We start from the raw sequence: 13,432 nt of genomic DNA, 5'->3' as shown, positions 1-13,432 counted from the left end.
AAGGTCACCCAGCTGGGAAGGGTTAAAGTTGGACTTGAAACGGAAGATACTGAAGCCTGGGCTTTCAGTCGCTCTGCTATTGGGGTGGTAAGGTGCTCGTCCCAGGAACAGAGACGAGGCAGGGGGAACAGACCAGAGCAAGGAGGGGTAAGGAGGCACATCTTTGTCTTTACCTCTGACTTTCCTAGTAAGTCCCTTCATCCTTCCGAATACCATTAAAATGACATCAGATTTAACGCCCCCCAAAGGCTAAGTATTTTAAGTGGCTTCATCTGGGAGTACTGTGGAATAGGGTAGTTAGGAGTATGGGTCCCAGAGTCAGACTGCCCAGCTTCATATCCTGGCTACTCCCTTAAAAGGGAGAACCATGGATGAGTCAATGACTTCCAGGAGTCTATTTCCTCCCATAGAAGGTATGAGGACATTCTTACCTAATATGGGTGTGAGGATGAAATTAGGTCATTTGCAGCGTGCACTTAGCAGAAAGTGCAGGGCCCAGTACGCGGTCTGCAAGTCATCGATGCTCTCATTCCCACTCCTGCCTGGTGCGGGCGGAGTTCCTCTGCCACCCCCTCCTCTCGGCCCTACAAGGAGCTCATCAGTGTGGTGGTTGCTTCCTGGAATTTCCACTCCCTTAGTAGTTACAGACTTGAACAACTGGCTTTTCTAAGAAGTGGGCCTTTACAGCTGCCCAGTCACAGCATGTTCTCCAAGGTTACTGCTGGCAGAGTCACCGGTCCAGGCTGGAGTGCGGCTCTGACACACGCTGCCCTTCCACGGAGTGCCACAGACTTGCCAGCTGCCCCGTGGCCTGCTGCCTCTTCCGTCTGGGGCATGTGTGACTCGGGAGCTGGACACCGCAGCTCGCCACCCGCACCACGCTGACTTTCGACTGGTGTGGCAGGTGGACCACTGGACGATTGTCTGGAGGACCGTGTCCAAGTCTCGTTCCTGAGCTTGGGAGTGAGGTGGCGGAAGAGCACGGACGATGCTGCGGTTACCGTGCTTGGCCTCAGATCTTCAGCTGCGATCTTAAAACTTCATGGTGTGAAGTGGGAAGGGACCAAAGGTAGGCACTTTTACCCACTTCCCTCACCTGTGTCTTCCCTTCCCCTTTTTCAGTCCATCAAGGAACAGAGAATTAGGACTGAGTTCCTTGTCCTCGTTATTTGGTTCTGGCCAACCAGGAAGCAGGGTAAAAACTCGGAGTTCAGTGAGTTTGTAGGACCTTGGCAGCCCAGAGCTTTCACCAGAGCGGGGGAAGGGATTAAGACTTAGAACATCCCAGCTCTGCTTTTGAAACAAGGGCACGCATTCTCAAGGCTGCTTCCCTCCAACACAGCTGTATGCCCTGCAAATTCCGGACCTGAGCACAGCCACTCCTTCCAAGTGCATCGTCCTAGTCCGGCAGCAAGCGAACCCTCCGTCTTCCTTCCAGGGAGGCCTACTCCTGCATTCCTGCTACAAGGGAGAGTGGAATTGTGATCTCAGGCAGCACAGGGGAAGGGGACACCTGAAAGCCTTGACTAGAATCAACAGAGCACTCGCTTTCTGTCTACCTTCCATTTCTTGAGCTCCAGCTGAGTAGAAGATCACCTAGAAGAATTCCTTGACCCTCCTGGCTGCCCAGGAAGTCTGCCATCTGAATCCAGAGCTTTTCGGTATTAACGAGCTTTTCTGACTGTGGAGGGAGACCCTAGCGGATTTATTCTGGAGGGGACTCCTCTGCTTGCTTTCCAGTCCTCATTCAGCCTGAGAGGGAAGCAACTATGGGTCTAGCCTCAGCCCCGAAAACCAGGAGGGAAGCCCCTGAGCACCCCGTCCTCCTTCAGTCAGAGCTCCTGAGGCCGGTCCCCGTGTGGAAAGCACTGCATCCAGCCCGTCCTGGGCCCCAGCTCACGTGCTAAGTGGCAGAAAGCACGAGAGCTCCCTGGCACCATGGTGCTGGTGGGAGGGAAATCATGCCCAGAACCTCAGAATGCGCAGCAAAGGGACTGCTCCGTCCCCCGGGAGCCGCCTCCTGTTTCGAGGGAGGAGAAGCACGAGTCTGTGCGCCCCAGCAAGGCGCTGCTCCTCGGGGGCTACCTTCTCCGCTTTCACTGGATGGTGGCTAGCCGGTCCCAAGGACACGTGACAGAAAAAGCTGCCCAGGTACGGAGCATCTTGGGAGACCGTTCTAGTTAATGCAAACTTTATTTATAAAAGACTCTTAAATTAGTTGTATCATGCCATGCATTCATACAGAATACAGTGACCCTTCCGGGCTACGGGGAGAAGAGCTCACAAACTCCAAGGAAAACTATTAAAGAGTTTCTAAGAGTGAAAAGCTAGGAAAGATCAGGACGACTTTACAAATGAGCAGTTAAAAATAAAAGACAAAGGCTATGGAGACTAGTTGGAGCCGAGAGGAGGGCAGCTGTTTACAAGTCTGTACACTAAACTATGACATGGACAGTCGGCTAGAGGCAGGGCGCGGGCGGAGAAGCAGAGTGTGGACAGAGGCCCGCGCCCCGGCCGCCCCTCCCGGCCCGCGTGGGGACGCATCCCGCCAGTCCGAGCGCCGGGCCCGCCGAGCCCCTGCCGCGAGGGGGACGCCGAGTTTAGTGACCTAGAGCTGCGGGGCGCAGGGCGGGGGCAGCTTCACTTGCGACTGCTCTTTATTCTCTCCAGTCTCTTTTTCAAGTCGTCAATGTTCGCTGTGGAGGACGAGGACGTGGTCATGGTTCCTGAAGAGTGGGTCTGGTTAGAATCCAGGTCCGAGTGCTGGTGCTGCTCCCGGGACTCCCGGAGCTGAGAGAGTTTGCTGTGCAGCATGTCTGTGGAAGAGGCGACGGGGGGCACTGCTGGTTTGGAGAGCAGGGAGGTCAGCGGGGGCCGCTCATCTTGCTGCGGAGAGAAGGAGACCCAGGTGAGCCTGCAGCTCGGGAAGAGCAGCCTGGCCCTGCCCCACGCGGAGGGAAGGAGCGCACCTTTGTATTGTCCAGACCACACCGCTGGCGGAGGATCTTGAGCCTTTCCAGGTAGACAGACGGTCCCACCTCCTCTCCGTTTGTGTTACCAATGGAAGACACTGTGCTTGTGGGAGCGGGCATACACGTGACCTCCGTCTGCGGGGAGATACCTGCAGAGGAAATGCGGAAAGGATGTCAAATGCACACACGTCCCACTTCCAGACCACCCCGGTTAATCTGTCGCCACAGGGAATGATTTGGGACAATTTACACCACTGTAAAGACCAAGATATCCACAAGAGTCCCATCTGAGTTGGTGATAAACGGGCTCTGAAATGTACTAGACAAGCTGAGCGAGAACTTCAAGAAACAACGGAGCAGAGCAGAGCGAAAGCTGGGCCCTCCGCCCGCATCCTGGGACATGCAGGGGGCTGCAGCCCGTCGTCCTGCCGCTGGCTTGGGCCAGCCAGAAGCCCAGGCTGCTCCCGAGGCTACTGTGCCTGGCTGAAGAACCGCTGGCCTTGAAATGCTGGCCGTAATTAGACTAGGTCTGGACTAGGGGACGCAAGGGGGAGTGCTTATTCAAACCGGGGAGGACCGCAGGGAGCTTGAGGCGACAGTGTGTTCAGGGGGAAAAGGCGGAAACACAGATGTCCAACACAAACCCCAAAGAGGGACAGGAACGGGCGCATCTGTCACCCTCAGCATGGAGAACAATATCCTGGCAGGAGAGGGGGAAAACCAGAAAAATCTATCACAGTTCTTGAATTTCTGAGAAGGAACAATCACAAAATGTAGGCATTTAAAACACCCACTTTGGTATCAAAGAGAACGCTTTATATAAGCCAAAAAGAGCAGGTCTTAGAGTAAGTCGAAAAGTAGCACCAAAAGTTACTGTATAGGAAAAAAAGGAACCCTTAACGTAAACACACGGAGAATGTGCTGACCGGAGGCCAATGACCGAGGAAGGACATAAGAGCCAGTAGTTGAGGGGGCGCTGTCCAAACACTGTCCACATGGAGCCACTCCGTAATCAGTGGGGTCACATGCTCGGGCTGCCCGTGTGCTGTGTAGGCCCCGAATATCAATCTAATGTTGGATGTCACCAGAAAGGCCTTTGGAAGTGAAAAAAGGGGGCCCCACTCGATCAAGCAAACCATGCTATGTCCGCTTACTACCTCTGAGCTGCCATACAGTGTAGTATTCGTTAGGTGAGTTGTTCCGTGTTTGTTTCTGCCCTTGTGGACTTCAAATTCTAGCAGAGGTTTCTGTTGTCTGCTGCCTGGCCCATGGGAGGCACTCAGCAGGCACTGCCGAATGACAGGAGTGAAAGCTCATCCATCCCAGTGTCAGGCTGAAACCTTACTCCCTCCACAGTGAAAATGCCTGTGTGCGCAAATTCCTGTTTACAGGAGCTAGAGCAGAGAGAAGACCCTGGAGGTGTCAGTTACAGAAAGCAGCTGTCAAGAGCCTTAAAAGAAAGACCCCTGTTCACTGTGCAGAATAGAGCACGCATATCTGTTCCACATTTCCTTTTCTGTGAGTTCCCCAAACCTCCTACTCTTACAATCTTGGATTTGCTTGCCTATAAAACCATGTTTCCTGGGCACCTGGGTGGCTCAGTTGGTTGGGCGACTGCCTTTGGCTCAGGTCATGATCCCGGAGTCCTGGGATCGAGTCCCGCATCAGGCTCCCTGCTTCATGGGGAGTCTGCTTCTCTCTCTGACCTTCTCCCCTCTCATGCTCTCTCTCACGGTCTCTCTCTCAAATAAAACCTTAAAAAATAAAAACAAAACCAAAAAACCATGTTTCCTTTGTGGTTTTCAGGTTCTAGTCATGTTCCCTCTCACTGTGTATCTTGCTGGGCTGAAGCTTCAATTGGGTTCTTCAATTATTTTTGTTTTTAACACCTGAGATTATGCCTCTCCAAGACCTTAAAGAGTCTTTTCCTTGAAGTGTGACAAGGAGAATGTCTACGTATGGACGGCATGCTACATATGGACATACCATATGCTTGATCCAAGGGTGGGGGGTAGGCTGTGAATTTTAAGAAAGGTCTCCCTCAGACAGTGGCTTCTGAACAAAGATCCGAGGGAAGAGAGTGGGCTAGTTTCAAGGCTATCTCGGGCAAGAGCAAGCTACATGTTAGAAATAGCTGGGGCAAAGGCCCCCAGCCGGTGTGGGTCTGGTACGTTCCAGAACAGCAGGGAGGCTGGTGGGGGCCGGGGTGGAACAGGAGTCAGTGTGAATAGAAGAGACGTGTGGCTCTAGAGCTGACAGCGGGCCTTACAACGTTGGACCCTGTAGATCTCTGTGAGGCCATCTGCTCTTACTGAGAAAGGGAGAGCCTTTGGAGAATGAGAAGTGCTGTTTCGATGCTATGTGTGGAAACGATGATGGGAAGGCAGCACTGGAAGCAGGTCAGCTGGGAGAACAGTGCCGGACACCAGGTGAAAGGTGAGCACACTCACACCGGGGCAGGGGCAGCGAAGGTCCTGGGAAGTGGGTTAGGATTCCGCATGCAGGGTTTGCAGCAGAACCAAAAGGATTTCCGACAGAGGGGAGGACATGACTCAAAGGCTTTGGGTCTAAGCAAACTAGAAGGACCAAGCTGCCATCATCCGAGATGGAGAAGAAAGTTAATGGAGCAGGTTTCGGAGGACTATCTGGAGCTGAGAATGTGACATGCTGAGTCGACCATGTCTACTGGAGACTCACGTGGAGGCATCAAGTAGGATGTGTGTTGGGATCAGGAAGGTTTGAGCTGGACCCTAGACAACCCTGAGCCTCGCTGGCATGTAAATGGAATCTCAAGCGATGAGAATACACGAGTTAGTTAAGGGAGTGAGAGTAAGGAAGAGACAGTATGGACTGAAGCCTCGAGAACGCCAAGATGAAGAGTTCAGGGAGAGGAAGAATCAGAGGCCAAGAAGGAAGAGGCCAGGAAAGCCAGGCTCGAGGAGACCAAGAGAGCACGGACACCTGGAAGTACAGGGAAGAGACAGTTTCAAGGGCAGGGAGCTCTGCCCCTGCCAAACACTGGTGATGGGTCAAGTCAGGTGACAGCGTTGGCCACTGCAGCAGTGAAACATCACCGGGGACCATCAGGGACTGAGGAGCACAGGTATAAATTCAAGCCAATCAAAACCTCCAGTTCCTGAGCTGGAGCTATTCTGAGCTCACGCCTGCGGCCGCTAGACAAACCATACCTGTAGATGCGGGAAGACGGCCTTTGCCCTCCCTCTCCATCTCAATCACCCGGAGGCCTCTCTCGACATAGCTCTGGAAGAACTGGGAGGAATTTTTCAGAAATGGTTCAATGTCAGCATCTGAATACTTCTTCTTATATTCGTATAACTCTGCCAGGCCCTGGTTACCAAGAAAAAGGAAGAGGGGGCGGACGTCAATCAGTGGCCCTTCCCCATCAAGCAGACGCCCATTTGGCTCATCCTTCCCCTCTCACCTCTTTAGTGTTCTCCTTAGAGCCGATCTTCTTAAAAATCTCAGCCAAGAAGTCATTCACTTTGGCCTTTGATGATTTTTCATCCTGCAATTGGAAGACACAAAGGACTGGCTACACTTGTTATTAATTAGGAACCCACAACTGGATAAGACCTGAAGAGTTCTCACAACCCAGACCTTACGGGTATGTTCCTGCAGATAACAGAAACACGTGTGTGCGGCAGAAAACCCCACTTTCTGGGACACTGAATGCCTCCAGTCGCAGGTTTTCAGCTAAACTTGATGAGGAAGGACCTGGCCCATTGCTTCCTAAGTAGAGCTCGCCGTGGATTTAACCGGCAACCTGTGGTTGTGTAGCGACCACACGGTTCTCTCTCGTTCATATAAGAAAACTTCCAGGTGGAAACGCTCACAGCACGGCGCTGTAGCAGGAGGGTGAGCCAGTCCCTGTGCCTTCACCCTTGACCCTCAGCAAGGTGAGCTCCAGCACTCACGCCTCCGACAAGATCGCCACCCTCAGCCTTTGGGGTCAGGCCGCTTACTATTCGAGACGCTCCCTTCTCTGTCTCCTTCTCGGACTTGCTCCCTGTCTGGTCCATGCTGTGCTTCATCATCCGGCAGAGATGCGCCTCCAGCTCAGACTCGTTCTTGTTGTCAATCATCGTTAGGTGGTCTAGGATCTGAGGGAGATGTGCCCGTTCAGATGGCGGCAATGCCATAACCAGAACATTCTCCTCAAGCTCCTTCAGGGACCAGGTGCTGTGCTCACTTACCTTGGGTCCTTTCAATTTGCATAAAGTGTGGAGCAGCGTCTTTAGGGTCCGTATGGGAAATTCGCTTTTGCATTGCTTCAGTTTCTCTTTGGGAAAGACCTTCATGAAAATGTGTATGTCCAGGAGAATTCTGTCCAGATTAATGCTGTTGATGGTATCCGGTAAGAGTCGAACCATTCTCCAGAGACACTATTGAAAAAAGAAACAAAAAGTAGGAGGAGTGGCGGAAGAATGAAGATAATTCCTGTCACCGCCTGCTCTGGGCTTTGGGGTCACTGTGGAAAGATGGTTAGTGTGTGACGAGCCATCCATGTCATCATCCCCACACCTCCCTCCCACTCCTTGGAGATGGGCCTTAAATAGTGAGAAGAGGTGGAGAACTGGGCATGGGATCCAAGAGGAGAATAGTTCACACAGCTTAACCGAATCTAACCTAAGGAGACAAACTCTGTTACAGTGTAGTAACAGGATTTATGGTGCAGAAATGTTCACTTGGGGGTCTTCCATCAAAGAGACCAAAATATTACAGGGCTATACATATCTGTTTCCCTGGAAGGTATAAAATTTGTCTCAGCAAACTCACTGCCATTTGTTTCTAGGACAAACAGTCTCTCCCTTTTCACTGTTTGAGGCCAAGAACTGTTCAGGCCTGAGCTTGGGGTATAAATTGGAGACCAGGTATGTTTTTCAGGTATGCCCTGGTCAATTTTTTATGTCTTTCTTTCTTTTTCTTTTTTTGAAGATTTTCTTTGTTTATTTGACAGAGACAGCGAGAGAGGGAACACAAGCAGGGTGAGGAGAGCGAGAGGGAGAAGCAGGCTCTCTGCTGAGCAGGAAGCCTGATGTGGGGCTTGATCCCAGGACGCTGGGATCACGACCCGATCTGAAGGCAGACGCCCAACGACTGAGCCACCCAGGCATCCCTGTCTTACTTTCAACTCCCCTTTCCCCAACACTTTAATAAAGTATTGCATCTTTGATGCAAAAATTACTTCCACTTTACCTTCATAACAAGCTCTGAGAATTTGGGAGAACTGGCTGTTGCTAGCAGGCTGTCTTGGAGCAAAACAAGGAGGGCACTAGAAAAAAAAAAATCCCAACATGATAGGATTAATAGGTTTCAAACATTCATTCCTATCAAAATCAGTAACTGAAAGACCAAACGGAAACTGTATCTATCTAATAAATTGAGAGCTCGTCAATCAGGGCTGTCTCTGATTACCTGGCATTCAGCTGTGAAGAAAATAAACGTCAACCCTTTAAGCTTCCTTAGTTATCACCTGATATATGGTAAAGCTCCTCACTCTACTTTTCATTTTCACTGGTAGCTGAGAGAGAAATGTGCCTGAAATGTACATGAAAGAGGGAGGTAACCAACAAACACTACAGTCCTATTCTAGAAAACTCACTCTGCTGGCTGGCTTACTGAGTTGTTACTCATTTTAATGCCGTCTCAGGTTGGAGTACTTTTGGTTCATGAGGAAGAGAAGAGTAATAAATCAACATAACTAGGCAAACCTAAAGTTATAATTGGTCTAGTGACTGGCTTCCATGGGTAGACCAAAGAGAGGCTGTTCTAGGCTCTAGGGGTGAGATTATAGTTATACCTCAGGATGTTGGTCTGGTCTGACTTCTCCAGCACCTTCACCACCAAGAGGTTCACAGAGCGGATCACCTGCTGTCCTTCCTCTAGATCTTCAATTCGAGAGTCCAGCATTAAGGTGATGAGGCCGTGCATCAGGTCTTTCAGTACACCGGTGGAGGCCTCCCGGGCAAGGCTCTCGATCTGAAACAGCTATCCAATCATACTGCCGTTAGAGAGGTACGAAACCCAGTGTTATACAGCAAGGAAGACAAATATGGGTGGCACGTTCTACTAAACAATTTTACTGTATTAAAAAAAATTCGAGTATTAGGGGGAAAAAAAAATCACCAGACTCCCTCAAACCTCCAGAAATAGCCAAAATTAACTGGAGTGCCTCCTTCTTTCCTGTTAAGGAAGTACTTTTAGGGTGAGCAGTTATCTGTGAAATGCAGCCAGGGCCTACCATGTCTGATGAAGACACGGCAGGAAACGGAATTCTAAGTAATACGTAAGCATTCTAGTTTGTATCCCAACAATAAGGCCAACTGCAGTGTCACCCAACATCCGATGAATCTAGTCAGTAGACTGTAAGTAAAACCCACAGGTGACACAGGGCTCACTGGAACTATGCTGACTCAAGCTCTAGAACCCAGGCAGGATGAGACACTGAAGGGAAGCTCACATTCTACAGAGGTGGCCTTACCGAAATCATGTTGCCAATGATACAGCTATACAGCTTGATGATCTCATCTTTCTCCAATTTCTCATCTGCCATATGCGTGTTGTAGATGAGTCTTAGTTGCATGAACGTGGCTATCAGAAACTGATCAATATGGCCAGACATAGCTTCAGCTTTGTCTTCCTGTCTTAGGACCTCATCGATCTGGTAACAAAAACCCCAAGATATAGTCTCCAAGCATCATACTTCTAAGTAGCAGGAAAATACTACAAGGATATCTGTAATATTTATTTGCAAAGCACTTATAAATATCTTAGCTTGAAAAAAATCCAGTCACTTTACATAGTCCTTAGAGATTTAAACATTCAACACACGTTTACTGAGCAAGATATTGTTAGGAGAATTAGTCACAGATCCTTTTCAAAAAGATTCACTATCTAGAAGATCAGGGAATCCGTATGTTTAAATACCCATTATATCTCATTTGATCACCCAACAGCTCTTAGTAGTAAGGTAAGTAAGATTTCCATTTATCAGATGAGTAAAGTGAGACTCAAAAAGATCAGACTACTTAGTCCAAACTCAAAACTCAGGTTTCCCACATCCTGATCTGGTGTTCTTTTTGGTTCGGAGCATTGGCTGTCACTAATGATAAAATGTACTACTATGGGAAAACATGTATTTCCTACCCACTACTGTGAAAAGATCTGCATTATTATTTATGTAATCATAAAAATATGATTGTCCCCTGCACAATAGGACAAACATGCCCATCTTCAATGACCATCCTCTCATTCAGGGCTATCCTGTTACACAATTCCAGGGAGCACCATTTACAAAGACTGCAGTGTGAACAGTGCCCCCTGGTGTTCTAGAAGCTCGTGGTCCTACTTTCATTTAGATTTATGCAGTTAGATACCCCATACACACAATTTTATATAAATGGGGCTGTCTAACAATGCTGCTTCAACACAGACACCATACAAAAATACTCTTTTTTTCAGGGGGAAGCTTACTCTTTTTCCTAAGATAATTAACAGTAACGCCTGGTCAGTATCTTTCATGTTCACAGAAGCATGACTACACATGCAGACATAAATGGGATCAAGGTTTAGGGTGTTGTTTATTCTACCAAAGGATTATAGTCCATACACAAATCTGTATCTGGTTTTTCTAGTTCAACAGAAAATTATGAAAATCCCCAAAGGCCACAAGAATAGCTCTAGTTTAAAAAAAAAAAAAAAAAAGCTCTATTTTTAAAGGCTGCTTAACAGTCCACATATGCATGTAGCAAAATTTACTCAATCATTCTCTTACTGATAAACATTCAGTGTGTTTCCAGTTTGGTTATTTTGTTTCCTATAGATAATGTTACAATTAACATGTCTGTATATATAGTATCCTAACTTGTGTTTTTATTTCTAATTTCTGAATCTGAAGAATACAACATTTTAAATGGCATATAGATATTACTGTATTGTTTTCTTTAAAAAAGGCACTAACATTTAATTCACATTTCTACATTTAATGTATGAGTACTGTTTTTCCAGAATCTTGATCAGCTGTGTGTTCTTTTATTTTTTGTCACTCTGATGGCAAAAAGTGCTACCTTATTATTATGTTAATTTGCATTTTGTGCCAGAGGAGGGTCTGCACCTCTTTTCACGTGTTTACTGGCTTGGCTGTTTGGAATCTTCTGTAATTGGCTTATTCACATCCTTTGGTAATTTTTCTGTTGGGTTCTTCCTGTAGCTATTCATCCTTTATTAGTCATATGGGTTGCAAATATATCCCACAAGATAACCACTTATTTATTGACAGTATATGGTAAATTTCTCTAGATTAAGATCTTTAAATTTTATATGATCAAATGTCTCGTTCTGTTCTGGGTTTCCTAACTTTTTAATGGTCTCCCCAAGTCTCCTGGTTATTTAAAAAACCTTAGGGGGAGATCAATTGTTTCAAAATTCCACAGGGTTATGTCTAATTATTTTTCAGTCTCTTCCTTATTTATGGTTGGCTCCCTCCTCATTCCTTATATTTTTGGTCTCTAATCAGGCTAGTAAGGAATTAATTTGCTTCATAGGAAACAAATTTAGATTTATTATTTTAAAAATCCATCTCATGAATTGTAGTTTATCTCCTACTTTTAAATTTCTTTTGATTTTTAAAAATTTTTTTCTAATATTTGGTTAAGTACTAAGTTCCTTTATTTTAGCCTTTCTTCAATAATAAATGCATTTCAGGCAATATATTTTTCTGAGTTCAGCAGTTTCAGTAGAGTTTTAGAGAGAACTGCTTTCCTATTCACTATTAAGAGTTTTGGGGTGGGGCGCCTGGATGGCTCAGTCTAGTTTCCAACTCTTCATTTTGGCTTAGGCCACGATCTCAGGATTGTGAGATGTAGCCCTGCGTTGGGCTCTACGCTCAGCAGGGAGCCTACCTGGGATTCTCTCCCTTTGCTCCCTACCCCCCACTCTTACTCTTTCTCTCTCAAGAAATAAATAAATAAAATTGTTAAAGAGGTTTTTTTTTGTTTTTTTGATTGATAGGTCAGGAGGGTGTCTCATTCATTTCTAAGTAGTCAATATTTTTTGTGACATTATTTATTAAAAAATTTTTTGGGTTACCAGTAAAGAATTTGGTAAGTGTATCTTTTACTATAGCAGGTGTTAAGATACAAAAAATACAGATATTTTAAGAGACTGTAAAATATATATATATATAATATATATATAAATACATATATATTAATTAAATCTAGTTTACTGTTAACTAATTTTTTTAAAAAGATTTATTTATTTCAGAAAGAGAGAGCACCCTGGTGTGGGGGAGGGGCAGAGGGAGAGGGACAGCAGACTACCAATGAGCAGGGAATCTGACGTGGGGCTCGATCCCAGGACCCTGAGATCATGACCTGAGCCAAAAATCCAGAGTCAGACACTTAACCAACTGATTGACCCAGGTGCCCCACTAATATTTTTTTTTTATTAAGGTTCAACTTTAATATGATACAACATACAAATCGTTAAGAATACAACTTAATGAAATTCTATGCCCGTGTATCTGTACATCTGCCCTTGAGAACGAGCTATAGGACATCTGTAGGACACCAAAAGCTCTTTTCCTGCCTCTCCAAGCCCCGTACGTTGCCTCCCACCAGAGGTTATTATTCTTTCTGGGTTTGCTTTTTTTTTTAAACCACTATTCTGACCTCTAAACTGGTAAGAATTATTTAATTTCCATGTCTTTATATTTTATCTACTGCACCTGTCCCAATTGTCTTAATCTGTGACTTTTCTTTTCTTTTCTTTTCTTTTTAAGAGTAGACGTCATAGCCAACACGGGGCTTGAACCCACCACCCTTAGATTAAGAGTCCTATGCTCCACCGACAGCCAGCCAGGCACCCTGCTTGTCTTTTCATTTTGTTATAAACAGGAGCATCTTGTGAAAACCAAAGTTCTTAGAAATTTTAATGTAGTAAAAGGTTTTTCCTTTTATGTTTTGTGTGTAGTTTTTTATCTTTTTAAAGATTTTATTCATTTATTTGACAGAGAGAGACACAATGAGACAGGGAACACACAGCAGGGGGCATGGCAAAGGGAGAAGCAGGCTTCCCGCTGAGCAGGGAGCCCAATGCGGGGCTCAATTCCAGGACCCTGGGATCATGACCTGCGATAAAGGCATATGCTTAATGACTGAGCCACCCAGGTGCACCCGTGTCTAGTTTAAAAAGAAATCCTCACATAACGTGAAGTAAAAAATGTACTCCTATTCACACCTAGGTCTTTAATCCATCTGAAACATACTTTGGTGTAGGAAATAGCAATCTGTTGTTCCTACGGAAAATAATTAGTCCTAGCACCATTTACTGATTAATGTAGCTTTACCAAGTGATTTTTTAAGGTCTTTTCTGTGTTCAGTTTCCTATAGATGTGAGTCTATTTCTGGGCTCTTTGTTCCATCTCAATGGTTGATCTG

General features: G+C 46.5%; 1 protein-coding gene across 1 annotated transcript in view; it reads right to left on the bottom strand.

Moving 5' to 3' along the window:
• Positions 1–2,165: 2,165 nt before the first annotated feature.
• Positions 2,166–13,432, bottom strand: part of CKAP5 (cytoskeleton associated protein 5) — a 102,666-nt gene continuing 91,399 nt past the window's right edge. Inside the window, exons 36-44 of the mRNA XM_080817662.1 lie at positions 9,475–9,654; positions 8,794–8,981; positions 8,190–8,265; positions 7,187–7,375; positions 6,956–7,093; positions 6,415–6,498; positions 6,161–6,320; positions 2,970–3,121; positions 2,166–2,886 (exon numbers count right to left, since the gene is read on the bottom strand). Of these exons, the coding sequence (XP_080673788.1) occupies positions 2,641–2,886; positions 2,970–3,121; positions 6,161–6,320; positions 6,415–6,498; positions 6,956–7,093; positions 7,187–7,375; positions 8,190–8,265; positions 8,794–8,981; positions 9,475–9,654 (1,413 nt within the window). The 3' untranslated portion in view covers positions 2,166–2,640. The remainder of the gene's footprint in view (positions 2,887–2,969; positions 3,122–6,160; positions 6,321–6,414; positions 6,499–6,955; positions 7,094–7,186; positions 7,376–8,189; positions 8,266–8,793; positions 8,982–9,474; positions 9,655–13,432) is intronic.

This window comes from Martes martes (assembly GCF_963455335.1).
Source record: "Martes martes genome assembly, chromosome: 10".
In the NCBI taxonomy this organism is placed as follows: Eukaryota; Metazoa; Chordata; class Mammalia; order Carnivora; family Mustelidae; genus Martes; species Martes martes.
This window is presented reverse-complemented; position numbering and strand designations above follow the sequence as displayed.